At 36.5% G+C, this 15,957-nt stretch overlaps 1 protein-coding gene across 1 annotated transcript in view; it reads left to right on the top strand.

The window, feature by feature from the left end:
- The window catches only part of MMP16 (matrix metallopeptidase 16), a 274,840-nt gene that overhangs the window by 238,713 nt on the left and 20,170 nt on the right, over positions 1-15,957 (top strand). The window contains exon 8 of the mRNA XM_004598102.2: positions 12,511-12,661. Within this exon, the coding sequence (XP_004598159.1) occupies positions 12,511-12,661 (151 nt within the window). The remainder of the gene's footprint in view (positions 1-12,510; positions 12,662-15,957) is intronic.

The raw sequence follows: 15,957 nt of genomic DNA, 5'->3' as shown, positions 1-15,957 counted from the left end.
TTCTTGAAGAAAATGATATAACTGTATGATGTATGAGTCATTGAAGAATTTAATATCAGAAGAAAGTGTTTTGAAGAGATGAAACAAAAAAAAATCAAAATCCGTGAGATATAGTTTGTGCTGATCTTTGTTGGTGAAATGTGTCTGCTGTAGACAACAAATAGATGGGTTTTATTTTTTTAATCCAGTCTACTAATCTATGATATTTGATTGATGAGTTTAAGCCATATAAATTCAAGCTTTAAAAAAAAATCAACTGACATATAAAGGAATGACAATTAAACTCACAGGAGGCCTCCCACAGGAAACTCTACAGGCCAGAAGACAATGGAGTGACATGTTCCGGATTCTAGAAGCAACAAATTGTTGGCCCAGGATAATACCTTCAGCAAACTTTCCTTTATCTTGCAAAATGAAATAAAATTGTTCCACAGTGAAGAAAAGTTAAAAGAATACGCCTCTTCCAAATTTGCCCTACAAAGAATACTGAAAGATGTTCTCTTGAGAGAGAAAAGGAATAGCACCCACCAAAACCAAAGGTAGGTTGATAGCCTGTAGAAACAAAAAGATAGATCCACATCTCTCACCATACACCAAGATCAAATCTAAATGGATAAAAGATCTAAACCTACATCCAGAAACCTTCAAACTTTTGGAAGAAAATGTTGGAAATACTCTGCAAGATCTAGGGGTAGGTCCCTACTTCCTAAAAAGGACTCCAAAAGCAATAGAAATCAAGACCAGAATAAACAAATGGGACCTCATCAAACTAAGAAGCTTCTGTACAGCAAAGGAAACAATCAATAAAGCAAAAAAGCAGCCCACAGAATGGGAGATCTTTGCGCACTACGTAGGTGATAGAGGGCTAATCTCCAGAATATACAAAGAGCTACAAAACAGCCAAAACACCGAAACAAACAAGCCAGTCCAGAAATGGGCACGGGAAATGGGCAGACACTTCACAAAGGAACAAACCCAAATAGCAAATAAACATATGGAAAAATGCTCAAGTTCCCTGGCAATAAGGGAAATCCAAATTAAAACATCAATGAGGTACCACCTAACGCCAGTAAGACTGGCCCACATGAATAAAAGCACCAACAACATTTGTTGGCGAGGTCGCGGGAAAAGGGAACCCTACTCCACTGCTGGTGGGGCTGCAGGCTGGTACAGCCTCTATGGAAATCAGTATGGAGAACATTCAAACAACTCAAAATCAACATACTGTATGATCCAGCAATAGCACTCCTAGGAATATATCCAGAACAATGGTTTTATGAGAAACCAACATGCACTCCTATGTTCATAACAGCACAATCAGTAATTGCAAAAACATGGAAGCAACCAAAATGCCCATCAGCAGAGGATTGGATAAGAAAGCTATGGTTCATCTACTCCATGGAATACTACTCAGCTATTAAAAAAAACAAAATGCAGTTCTTTGTGGCCAAATGGGCCAAACTGGAAGCCATAATGCTAAGGGAAATGAGCCAATCCCAAAAGGTTAAATACCACATGTTTGCCTTAATTTAAGATGATATGATGTTATGTATAACATGTTATGTTATGAATGTTATATGTTGTGTATAAACTAAAATTGAAATGTCAATGAGGTGGTCACAGAATGTGGCTGGGAACTCGCATTTACTTTTAACATATTGGTTACTCATTACTATGTCAATTAATTCCATAATGATGGAAATTTTTGCTGATGGTATGTTGGAGCTTTTAATTGACTGGGATGATACTCTGCTGGCTCTGTCTTCAGACCAGAGAGGGTATAGCTAAGAAGCTGTTGAACTTGACTGGACAATAAGATGCTGGACTTTATGTTTGGTATACGCTTGCAATGGGGGAATCTCAACTGAACTTGAGCTGTGGTTATGCAACAAGGTGGAGGAATCCACCATGGTGGGAGGGTTTGGGGAGGGGTGGGGAGAATCCAAGTACCTATGAAACTGTGTCACATAATACAATGTAATTAATGAATTAAAAATAATAAAAAAAACCAAAGGCAAATGTGAAGAACAACCCAGTAAAATAACAACAGAAGACTAAATCAATGAACAACCCATTGTTGAAATGACAGAACAAATTACAACCTATTTGTATTAACCCTGAATGTAAAAGGATCATTTAAAACTGCTATGCAGTGTTTCTCTTTGCCAGTTAAGAGGTTATGCAGTGTAACTGCTTTCATTTTAGTGCAGAGGTAGCTGCCCAAAACACAGGTGTGTTTCTGAATGCCCACTGGCCTCATTTGGCCTCTGTGACTTTCGCTTGGCATTGCTTACAGTTGCAGTGTCTGTGTAGACTTCCTTGGCCCCCTCCTTGACAATTGCCAGTGAACACTGTGTAATTCTCCTTTACTAAGTCCAACAGATGGTTTCTATAGTCAAAAGAGATCCAGAAATAGAAAATGTGCTTCAAAGAAGTCAGACACTTCCTCCAGCAGTTGACTGTACTTACTACAGGCATTCACAGAGTCAGCTGTCTTACCATCATGCAGGTGGATCCAAAGCTAGAGCCATGTTTTCTAAATGTGATCAAGCCAATGCTTAGCCATGCTCCAATTCAGATAATCATATGTTCATAATTTCAATATATCTATGTTAAAATTTGAACTGGCAGAGTCTCATTCAGCAGTTGGAAGTTATTTGAAAAATGAAACTTACTAGTCAAAGTCAGTCAAGATCGGGTAGTCAAATTTGTCTCAAAAATCATTTTGTACTGTCACTTAATAACTTTAAGAAGTGCTTATCGCTCTATTTGACAGTTTCATTTCTGGAAGTAAAAAATTACCTGTAGAATCAGAACTGAAATAAACGATGTAGAAAAGAAAAGGATAGTAAAATTCCAGAAAAAACGAACACATACAAAAGTAGTTAATCAAAATGAAGAGATGTCTAAATATGTAGCACTGGAAAATTGCAAACAAAAGAGTCATTTCAAAAATGATGCATAGGGCTTACATGGTTATTATATTTCAAACAAACACTCATAAACTGGCAATTTCTTTGGACAGCTTACAAACTATTGTTCTTGAGGATTTAGGGAATATGAAAAAAATTCACTTGTGGCAGAAATAAATTGTTTCTTACATAGTGCAGATAACCAATTTTTTCTTTTCAGTACAAATAGAGGAATGCAGTAATTACTCATTTCTCTATAGGAGCCGATGTGAAATTAACAACTAAGAACTTACACCAGCTTAAAGAATTTAGAGTCAGTGGCCATGGTGCATACAAAATCTGAACATGTGAGCTGTGTTATTTTCTTAAATTATGAATATTTAAAGAATTTGAATATTAATATTTTATTATATGTTGAATGAATGCTATTTTGTAGACTTTCAAAGAGCTCGTTATTATATTTGAAAGTCTCTATTGATAGCATTTCTCTGCTCAAAAGAATTTTAAGACTGTGGTATGTTTTCATGCTGGTTATTCAGACTGATATGTCACACTGAAGCATTTTGCCATCAATATTGTGTAACTAGAAATTTTCTGCATTTTCAAAAACTTTAATTATATTTCCTTATTGACTATGACAGTTTGAGTTTTGCAGGAAGCACACATTGAGACAAAGTTACAGGAGCTAGAGATTTGTTGCTGTAGGAGGTAGACCAGAGGCAGGATGGCCAGAGAGCTAAGGACAGCGCTAATCATGGCAGAGACTTACTGGGCAATGGTGAACTTTGCGGCTAGTAACAGCCCTTAATAGCCAGACTTTAAAGCCCCCTTTAGAGCATGCCCATTGTCCTACTGAAGCTTCATATCCAAAGGGACTGAGCTGAAGCCAAGGGCTTCCAATGGAAGGTCTAATATGCATAACTCAGATACTATTTTGCAAAAGCATTTAGAATTCTCAATAGCCTAATGGCTAAGTCTTCACTCAACGTGAGCCATGATCTCAGATTGGTAACAGTTTGCATTCTAGCTGCTCAAAGTCCCTTCCAGCTCCCTGCTTGTGACCTGGGAAAGCAGTGGAGGACAGCCCAAAGCTTTGGGAGCCTGCAACCATGTGGGAGACCCAGAAGAAGCTCCTGGCTCCTGGGTTCAAGTTGACTCAGTTCTGGCTGTTGTGGCCACTTGTGGGGTGAACCAACAAATGGAAGATTTTTTTCTGTCTCTCCTTCACTCTGTAAATCTGATTTTCCAATAAAAATAAACAAATATATATGTGTGTGTGTGCATATATTTAAATGAGAATTTTCTGGTGACAGACATCTGATACAGGTATTAAACCTGAAAACCACTCTGTATTAAATATCTATGTTTGACTCTCCAATTGACTCAGCATCTTCCCTTTAAGGTAGTAGGTGATCACTCAGGTACTTGCATCTCTTCCACCCATAGGAAAGGATCAAACAGAGTTAGAGGCTCGTGGGCTCCATTGGCACAACCCTGGTTGCTTCAGGCATTTGGAGTGTGAACCAATGTTTAGACAATCATCACCAACCCTTCTAAATAGACAGATGATAGATGATATATAGACAGACTTTTTTAAAAATAAGCCTTGGTTTACTAGTAAATATGTGAAACTTGGGAAATAATAAATGCTGTTGACAAATTGTCACATCACCTCCAAAGGTAACATGTTATTCTTAAAGACAAGGAGCAGCAGCTAGTGGCTCTGCTTCAATGATCCCTATTGTCAAAGAGGATACCAAATACAAATACAAATGTGTAAACACAGCTCTGTGTAATCTGAGGAGACAAAGACATACACATACACACACGTGCACACACACACATACATATTCATTTACAAAAGTATATTTATTTTTTGAAAAACAGTTACAGAGAGACAAGGAAAGATAGAAATCTTCCATCCACTTAATCACTCCAAAAACGTCTGCACCATCCAGGACTGGACTGGGGGGAAGCCAGGAACCTGGATTCTCCAGCTCTGTCACATGGTTGCAGACACCCAAGCACTCGGGCCAACCTCTACTTCTTACCCAGGCTATGAAACAGAGTGGGACCGGAAGTGGAGCGACAGGGTTCAAGCACCTATCAAAACTAGCATGGCATGAACTAGGTTGGAGAGGGGGCACTGTGCAATTAGAAACTAAGAAAAGGGACAAGCACAAGATAAAGACTGCATCAGTAAGTGACCAGAAGGAAACCCCCTTCACTGAGGAAGAGGCTTGACCGAGAGAACTTGCTGCCTCAATTCTTTATTAATATCCTTGGCAAGTCAACTTACAGGAATTGATGTGACACAAACACTGATAGTTACATCCCAAATTGATGTTAACCAGCAATGCTTGATGATCAGGAAGTAACAGTGTGACCCAAGTACAGAAGGCAGCATGTGACTGTCTCACAGCTATCTTAAAGCACACTGTCTCACAGCCTTGGGCCATTGCCCAACTACGGGCTCTCACCCATGGGTCTCAACATTGGTCTTGCACTTTTGCCAACTCATTGACCATTGCCTGGAGTTTGACCTTGGTCCCGGACACCAGCGATCTGTGAATTTAGGATTTCAGATCCTGCTTTTGTTTAACAAGTTATTCTGTTACTTTTTAAACAAACTAGTTGCAGTTGCACCCACATAAAATGCCAGTGATGCAAGCAGGCATAGCCTCTAGGTCCTGTCCCATCACTGAAGATTTCTTTAAATCCTTTTAGTAGCGTGGCACAAATGGTGTGTGATTATTAAGGAATATTGTGAGTCATTACATGCAGGTTAATAGAATAAGTAATACACATTAGACTTCCATTAAGGAGTCTAAAGTAACCGATGATAAAGGGTAAAAAAAAGTAGTAAATCATTTGGAGTTCTGAAAGAGTGCAAATTTGTTTTGTTCAGAAAGTTAATTTGGAATGAAACACAACAGCAACAACAACAAAAACGCTGAATTAAGAGAGCTAGGTTATCGTCCAAATCTGCTAGCAAATGTTTGCTTGTTTGAGTATAGGCATGTCTCTTTGCTGACGTAGAAATTGTGGGTCTGGATTGTCATTCAGTATGTTGGGACAAAACAGTACACTCTTATTTAGTAACAGTATCTCAACTCAAAGATGTAGGAAAACAGCTAGGAATCTGAGTTTTCAGAGCAGGCAGCCGTCCGTTTGAGGAGTGCTCAGGCAACTGAGAATTGATCTACCATATGACCCAGCACTCCAGTCCTGGGAACATATCCAAATGAAATAAAACCTGCATACGCAAGCCAGACCTGCAGCCTTAGATGTACAGGAGCATAATTCATAATAGCAGAAATTCCTTGAAAGAGTACTTGATAAGGAAACAGTGGTAAATTTACTCCATGGAATACCACTCAGCCATAAAAATACTGAAGTGTTGTCATTTGAAACAAAATGGTCCCAAATAAAAATGATTAGGCTTTGGACCCGGCGTAATAGCACAGTGGTTAAAGCCCTCGCCTTGCATGCACCAGGATCCCAGATGGTTGCTGGTTCTAGTCCCAGCAGCCCTGCTTCCCATCCTGCTTCCTGCTTGTGGCCTGGGAAAGCAGTTGAGGACGGCCCAAAGCCTTGGGACCCTGCACCTGTGTGGGAGACCTGGAAGAGGCTCCTGGCTCCTGGCTTCTGGCTTCAGATTGGCTCAGCTCCAGCCGTTATGGTCACTTGGGGAGTGAACCATCGAATGGAAGATCTTCCTCTCTGTATACCTGCCTTTCCAATAAAAATAAGTAAATCTTAAAAAAAAATGATTAGGATTTGTGAAGTAAGGCAGTCACAAATAGACAAATACTATATGATCTCTCTGATAAAAGATACCTGTTAAGCCAACTACAAAATAGATACAGGTAAACAAATGCATTGTCTGATGAAGTGTATGATGGAAAGTAAAGATACTTTGCAGTACAAGTCTCTGCTCGCTCATGAAAGCAGGAGTCCTAGTTTGAAATATGTAAATGTACCTGTATAGTACGATACTGGGTATTCTACCTTTTATACGTGTCATGACACATATAAAATAACAGAGTTAAATTTGGAACTGTTACTAAGGGACTATACTGCTGTGATATAGCGAAAAATGCAGGAGAAGAAATTGGAGAAGGAGGTGAACTCTTATGTCTACAAAACTGTATCATGGAAAAGAATTTTAAAAAGAAGAAATGATGAGAGGGCTCACTTTTTCTGTAAAGAATAGCATCTAATTCCCTTGCCACCCCCATGGGATTCTTTGTGTAGAATTAATCTAGTCTGCTAGTCAAGCTGCTTCAAAAGGTCTGGCACCTCACATGTTTTCTTCTAAGTACATCAGGAGTTCTTATCAAGATACAAGAAGAATCGTATGCTTTCATTTCTTCAATAAACACAAGTTAATGTTATTTATAATCATTGTGTCTTTTAATTTTATAATACAAATACTCAACAGGTAAACTAAGGTTAGTCTTAATGTTTGTCTATGACTGCATGGATTCTATCATGCAAACCTGTAGCAAATGTTTAATGATTTCCTTTCTGTTTTGTTTTGTTTATTAAAAAGAATGTAATTTTTCCTGCAGTTACTTGATGTTTGTCCTTAACAGAAGGAGAGATACAAATTGAGAACTTCCATAGAAATGCCTTGATAATTTATAGTGAGATACTAGTTAGTAATAGTTTGTTATCCTTCCTATTGATGGGAAGCAAGAGAGCAACAATATGGGGAAATATTTCTAAATAAATATAATAATGGGAACTTCCTACAACAGTAGCTGCTTTTCTGATTGTACATTTGTCCTTTCCTGAGACGAATGCACAAGAAAAACTAAACCTCCGAGGACTTTAGCCGCTAGGCCACGCTGCCGGGCCCATCACTAACCACTTGTTAAGCATCTATTATTTTAAATTATCAATGAGGTGATGCAGGAAAATACTTTCTTTAGATAGAATGTCTTTCCTTCAATTGCTTCAGGTTAGAGCCTATGAGCTGGTGATTTATTAAGGTAACTAATGACTGATGTGGCCAAGGTAGAGACTGTTGGAATTTAAAAGGCTACATTGTTGGGAGACACCTCAGTGGCAGTAAGATGGACTTGTGGAAATTCATGAAAGACAGCCATTGTAGGACAGGAGGGGAGAACAGTGGGGAGCAGGTAGGAAAACCACAGTGCCTATTAAACTGTGTCACAAAACAATAATAAAAAAAAAGGCTACTTTAGGTAGGAAACACATTCCAGAGAAATGATACTAAGTTGAATTTTCAAAGATCCTACTTTTCCAGGAAGTGAGAAAAATAGAATGTAGATGAGCTAACTATTCATATTGAGAGGAATCTTGAAGTGACATATTTGACTGTTGCTTTAATCCTGAATTTCGTTAGAATCACTGAAAACAAAAGTAAAATAAAATGTGCATTTTGGAATAGTACATATAATGATCTTGTATAAGAAAGATAAATGGCTGGGCCCAACCGCCGGGATCCCATGTGGGCCCCAGTTCTAATCCTGGCAGCCCTACTTCCCATTCAGCTCCCTCTTTGTTGCCTGGGAAAGCAATTGAGGGCAGCCCAAAGCTTTGGGACCCTGCACTTATGTGGGAGACCTGGAGGAAGCTCCAGGCTCGTGGCTTCAGATTGGCACAGCACTGGCCATTGGTGGTCACTTGGGGAATGAATCATCAGACAGAAGATATTTTTCTCTTTCTCTCCTCCTCTCTGTATAAATGATTTTCCAGTAAAAATCAATCAAGCTTTTTAAAAAAGATTGATAAAAGGAGACAGACTGGAGGAAGGGAGACAAAAATGGAACCAGTTAGAATACCACCAGCAAGAAAGTTGTTTTTAAGGTAAATTGCTTGAACCCTACTTCGTATGTTGCCTAAAGGCCAAGACTGTTTCAAATACATGAGCTCATGTGTACCTATGTCTTGCAGGATGTGTGAGTGTTCAAAAAAGTATTTTGAACAGCATCATTCATATCAAAGAATATTAAACTCAATCATGGCACTTGAGCTTAGGGAATATTTATAGTGTCTGACAGGAATCACTCACTGTAGAAGCGAGCTATAACTACCTGCTCACTAATACGCCCTGTTAGTTCTTCTTTTTTTTTCTTTGCGTAGTTTTGTTCTTCACGCATATTGCATTACCTTTTCTCTGTTAATACATCCCTTATACTCAATTTCTACTTTTTGTTGCTGTCTACTTGCTGTGACTATCATAACTTTTCAGGCCACGTGCTAGTTAATTCCTCCTACTATGTGCAAAGGCTCTCAATATTTTCTGGGTCATATGTCAAAGAGAAAGACACGTATGATTCTTCTTATCAGATCAAGGTATACTTCCATTGCTCATTCATCATTTTGAATGATAGTTTATGAATTCAAATCTGCTGAACAAAATGTCCCATTGAACATGTTATCTGTGCTCAGAGAGGCTTGCAGCAGAGTCACTGAATAAATAAGGGAAAGAGGGACAGGTCTTGGGATGAGGTCAGTTTTGGGCTTTTTAATAAGTGTACAAAATCTCAGCAGGTAATCGTTTATGTTAGTCTTCACCATTGCTGCTGCTTTATTCGTCTACTCTTCCCTGTATGTGAGCTTTGCGGGATGTCACATGTTTCTACATGTCCATTTGTGGTTTCTCTTTCTTTTCCCTGTGTAGTCTCCCTGGCATTGGTAAGTACGAGCAGCTAACTTAGTAAATATGCTGCCTATGCTTGTGACTTACACACTGGCAGCTTCCAACTTGCTGCTATCAAAGTTCTTCACGTGGGTAGTTCACAGTCTCCTAATTTGAACCCCAGTGACCTCTGCCTCTAGTGTCCTTTTGTCTTATTAAATAATACCATGAGTCTATTGTCCTCATCGTCCAGAATTTGAAGGTCTTCTTTGATATTGTCTTTGTCTTATGAACCTTACCAAATCCCTTCACAGTATATATCAGTCCATCTCCAAAATATAATGCGATTCCATTTTTTTCCTACCTTTCTTCCCACCACTTGGATGCTATTAAAATATTACTCAAAGATTTTTAATGTTGCTATTAAATCGCTTCCTGTTTCACAAAGGATGAGCTTCAGATTCCTGCATTGTTACCCAATCTTCATGTCTTACCTAGTCGTGTATGTCTACTAGGCTCTCCCAATCCCACAACACCCTCTTCTCCTTGTGGCATTTCTTTGGATGTTTCTGGAACTTCAAACTGCCTTTACTAGGCTGGCCCCTTTGATTCATTTAAATCACAATTGAACAGAAGAATCTTTTGTTTTTAACATAGGGTATGCTCCGACTCATCACTTTCACATTAATGTCCTTTTCTTGCTTTCTTTGGAATAGTTTACTCTCAGAAATCATCTTCATTTTTGTTTAAATTAATTTTCTCATATTAAAGCAATAGATTCTTAGCTTTGTGATGTAGAGATATTGCTACTCTTCTTTGATCCTTTATCTCTAGTGCATAAAGCAATGGCTAGCTCTTATATTAGGTTGTTGAATGAAATTTTAATTAGTTTATTACCACAAAAAACTTTTGATGGCCCTTTTGATTTTTGTTATAACATATAATCTGTTCCCCCCCTCCCAAGAAAAAATGACTAAATCAGCTTTTGGAACTACAAAGTCAGTAACATGCTTCCTCTAATTTATTCCTTTTGATGACTTCCCAGTGTACTGAGAATAAGATCAAAATTATTGTCTTGGTTTTATATCTTGTACTTGCTTATTACACTTAAGGGATCATCTTTCAATTCACCAATAGGGGGCTCTCTTCTGGTTGACATGTTCTCCACATCGCTTGCATAGGCATGACCATTTTTCTTTACATTCTATTATCTTGGTTTTTCAGTAAGAGCTTTTCTTTGCTCATTATATGTTTTCCCATATTTGTCATTTTTCTCTTTTTGTGTGATTTGTTTAAATTTACTACTTTTCAATAACCGCCATGTTTATATTAGGTCTTCTTCTGACTCTTGCACTAACATGAAGGGTGAACAGGGTAATAGGTCTGTCTTAGTCTGTTATATTATCCTTTGTATCTAATATGGTACTTTGAGAATACTCAAGAAATGTTGTTTTTATATAAATGTTATCCACTCTAATTGAAGATCTTATAATAAATTAGATAACTAGGATCTTGTTTGTTAGTTATTTTATATGGTTTTAGGGAACACATTGTTTTAATTTTAAAGGCAACATTGAGTGTGACATGAATGATAAAATTTGTCATTGACCTTGCATAGAAGAGATATTGAAATACTGTGAAAACAAGCAATCTTTGTAACAATTAGAAAGGCTGTAGATAAACCTGCTTTGCCAGATATCAATCTCAAGAATTATTAATTAAAAGATTATTGGGAGATGTAGGGGAAGGGAAGGAAAAGAGATAAGGTCATGGCTAATTATTTATCTCTAAGAGAGTGTTTCAGTAGTAGTGGAGAAACTTTAGCACCTCTAATGTTGCCCTTGGTGATGCCTGAGTTGATGACTCATTCTGATTCACACTGAGTGCAGACACGAGAGAATCGAATCCTGGGAAATATCGATATTCAAGAATCAAATGAAATTAAATACAACAAGAAATGCAAGAGAAGAAAGTGAGAAACCAAGCGAATATACATTTTTAGTGGCTCAGGCAAGGAAATGCTGTAAGATTCCAACTGTGTCATTAGGTAAAAGTGGGGAATTGCTTAGATGTTCAATGAGGAGTTGTTTCTTTGACTCAAGGACAAATATTCTGGTAAATTATTAAATGTTGAATCAAGTTTCCACAAGGTGGAAAATACTTGTGGACTATTTGGTAAGATTGTAACTTAAGGAAGTGGCAGGTATAAAGTGATATGGGCATAGAGTTTGAGAAAATGTCTTGTCTTGTCTACAGGGAATTTCCAACACAAAACCAACTAAATCAGCTTGGTTTTGGTATCATTACCCTCTGGTAGGATTTTCCTGTCTGCAGTTTGCATTCTTAAAGACAGGAATGTTGTCACAGCCAGAAAATAGCACAGAGTCAAAGGATGAAGACTTTGAAAGAAGCAGCTCCTGGCTCCTGTCTTTGAATCAGCTCAGCTCCGGCTGTCCTGGCCACTTAGGGAGTGAATCAGCAGATGGAAAATCTTTCTCTCCGTCTCTTCTCTGTAAATCTTTTGAATAAAAATAAATAAATCCAAAAAGAAAATACTAGAGAGATGTGTGAACATTCATAGAATAAAAAGGTGGGCCGAGAGCTAGTGTTTCAAATAGCGTAGACTCACGAGAGATTCTTAGGGCATACAAATTATACAGAATGATAAAGCTTCGAATAAAAATAGGGTCTACAATTCCAAGGATGAGTATCATTTATCCTTGATTCCGAATTGTTTCTTTATGGCTAAGTTGTAGGCCAAAGCATGTGAAAATTAATTCACAAATATCGATTAGTGCATTATAAAATAATTAGTTCTATAAACTTTTGAAAATAAGAATGTTTAAAAAAAGTCAATATTCTAGATGTGGCTGTTAATTTATTTTAAGAATTTAATATATAATATTTTGAATGTATTTTGTTAAAAAGTATATTTTAATTTCTGATATTAAGTCTATTCTGTGTTTCTACTTTTATTTCATACAGGTAACAAATATTGGGTGTTTAAGGACACAACTCTTCAACCTGGTTATCCTCATGACTTGATTACTCTTGGAAGTGGAATCCCCCCCCATGGTATTGACTCAGCCATTTGGTGGGAAGATGTTGGGAAAACCTATTTCTTCAAGGGGGACAGGTCGGTATACATTTTAATATTTATTATTATTATTTTATTAATGACATGAGACAACATTACTAGTATTTGCAGCAATACATATTCTGGTCTATTACAAGCATGTATTTTTTTTAAGAATCTATCTGAGTTACATATAATTATGGAAATAATGGGAAATAGTTCAAATATTTATATCAAGAATTTATATTTAAAAGTTGACTTTACTCAATTATAACATTAGTTAATATTTAAATAAAAATAATGTAATTGAAAATATTTACAATAATTTAGCATTTAAAAGCACATATTACATATTCTTGATATTAAAAATATTTTAAACATTTTAAAACACATTTTAAATAATTATTAAGATACATCATCTTCTAATACATTTACCTAATGTAGCTTTCTTAGAAATGCAGGTATAAAATTGTATGCATTTTTCCCCATGATTTTAACGTGCCAATAAAGCATGTATATATGTATATTTTTCCTTTTTTCAAAATATTTTATTATAATTTTACATTACTTGGCACAAAAGTTTTTAGCACATCCATTTTTATGATACTGTGTTCTTTATTCTTTATACCATTCTTACTTTCATGAATAATTTCAAATTATTTTTTGTTAGCATATTTTTTTTATTTGAAAGGCACCGTTATAGAGAGAAGGAGAGACAGAGAAATCTTGCATCCAGTGCTTTACTCCTCAAACAGCTGCAGCAGCAGAGCTAGGCTAATCCAAAGGCAGGATCTTCCTCTGAGGTTCTCATGTGTGGGCCATGCTTTCCTGCTGTCCATAAACAGGGAGCTGTATTGGAAGTAGGGCACGCAGAACATAAACTGTTGCTCATATGGAATGCTGGCACCACAGGCAGGGGCTTAACCTATGATGCCACAGCACCAGCACCCCAATAACATTTTTAAATGTCATTATACTCAAAGTCTTGATAACACTCCACTTAGTAAGTAGCTCAATAAAGAGAAAGTAAGAAAAAAAATCATTCTAATTCAATTTTCAATTACATTTTCAGTTTAAATTTAATCATGAGTTGATATTTATAATTTGCTATTTATTTAGTTGTCAGCAAGCAGGTATTATGCTTGCTTTATGCATTTAGCTATTTAGCCTCAAGTACAGTATTCCTTCCCAGCTTATTTTGTTTATTTTGTGGTATGCTAACAGAGTTCAAAAAAAGGAAGCAAATTTTAAGTATACTATTTTGTATTAGTTTTTATAAATACATAATCCCAGCCCTGCTCTGTTTTATGCATATATTATATACAAGAGATAAGGAGTAAAATCTTGCTAGTAGCTTGCTCTTTCAAGTAAATGTTTCAGGAACACATACATTTAAATAATAGGCATTAATGTGCATAATAAATCATTGGACTTACCTTATTGTACCATCAAATAATCCTATAGCATGACTCCAATTCTAGGAAAGAAAACATAAACAAATAGTAACATGGTTTATTTAGAAGTTTGTTATTGTTATGTGCAAATTTTAGTCATTTTAAATGCTAAATTTTATCTATGAACAAAAAAGCACATAATTGACTCCATAGATAAGAAATTTAACTTCTAAATTTATTGTAATTAACCTTTTACTTCTATATACTTCCATATATTTATTTTTAAATTTTACTCCTTTTTATTACTGTCATTTTATGATACAGTTCCATAGACTATGGGATTTCCCTATCCCCTCCACAATTCCCTCCCCCATCAATGAATTCCCTTATATAATTATTATAATATAGTTCTTTAAACACAGTCATATGTCCATCATTGCGGGCATGGACAACGGCAGAGAGTCCAGCATCCTATTGTCATGATATAGGTAACAGTTTTATTGGGAGTCCATCTTTGTCTGGAAGTTAGAGATTCATGCTGCATTGTATCCTCACATCTCGATATGAAAGTCACCATTACACAGTTACTATACATCCCCTTAAGCAAAATGTTACAATACAAAATGAACAACAGGAAGAAAAAAAGAAATTAACAACACCATGAAGTTAAATAACATACTGCTGAATGACTAATGTATTACTGAAAAAATGGAAAAGAAAATCAAGAACCTTCTTGAAGAAAATGATGTTACTGTATGATCTAAGAGTCATTGAAGAATTTAATGAGAAGAAAGTGTTTTGAAGAGTTGAAGCTAACAAAAAAATCAACATCCATGAGTAATAGTTTCTGCTGATTTTTTTGGTGAAATGTGTCTTCTGTTGACAACAAATAGATTGCTTTTTTTTTTAATCCAGCATACTAATCTATGATGTTGGATTAAGTGTATGGCATTTACATTCAGGGTTAATATGTATGGATGGTAATTTGGTCCTGTCATTTTAGCAATGGTTTGTTCATTGATTAAGTCTTCTGTAGTCATTTTCCTGTGAGTTTAATTGGAATTCCTTTATTTGTCAGTTTTTTTTTTCATGGGCATATTTAAGGATCTTTCCCTTATGTTGGGTGGAAGAGAGCTTGATTATCATGTTTCTTGGTGAAAATCGCTTTTGGTCAACACTGTTGGGAGTTCTGTGCCCCTCCTCGATGTTGTTTTCCAATTCTTTCTCTAGATTAGAGGAATTTTTCTATATTGTTTCGTTAAGTATGTTTTTAAATCCAGCTTGTCTTTCTGTACCTTTTGTAACTCCCATGACTCTTATATTTGGCCTTTCAATAGTGTCTTTCAATTCTTGAATACTTTTTTTTTTTGTTTGACCCAGCTCTGCTTCTAGCTTTTTACTTACTTCTCCTGATGACAGGAAATATCTTCCAATTCTGAGATTCTTTCTTCTGCCTCCTTCATTCTATTTTGGAGACTCTCTACTGCAGTTTTAATTTACTCCACTGTAATCTTCATTTCTGATACATCAGCTTTCATTTGATTCATTTCCAGTGTGACATATTCCTTAAATTCCTTGAACACCTGCTTTACGTGCTTCTCATTGATAAGAAGTTTTATAACAATTGTTTTGAATTCTGTATCCCCCATTTTCTTAATGTGTTCTTCAGTGAACTCTCAGGTTGGCAAAAACTTTTGCTCCTTTGCAGGAAAGTCTTCAGTAATACTCATTGTGCTCTGTCTCTTCTTTAGCTCTTGGTCATTGTACTTCTGGTTATCAGATTCTTCTCCTTGGGGCAGATTTCTAAGCTGTGTCACCCATGGGTCTACAGTTTGATTTTACTTATTGAGGTTGGTGCACGGCTCCTTGTTTGCAGTCAGTTGTGCCACTACCTCCAGCGAGTTCCAAGTCTTGTTCTTATGTTAAATTTCCACCATGGTCTCTGTAGCCTCAGCTCCTAGC

This window comes from Ochotona princeps, chromosome 9 (genome assembly GCF_030435755.1).
Source record: "Ochotona princeps isolate mOchPri1 chromosome 9, mOchPri1.hap1, whole genome shotgun sequence".
NCBI classification, from domain to species: domain Eukaryota; kingdom Metazoa; phylum Chordata; class Mammalia; order Lagomorpha; family Ochotonidae; genus Ochotona; species Ochotona princeps.
The sequence above is the reverse complement of the archived record's forward strand: the minus strand, read 5'-3'. Positions and strand labels throughout refer to the sequence as shown.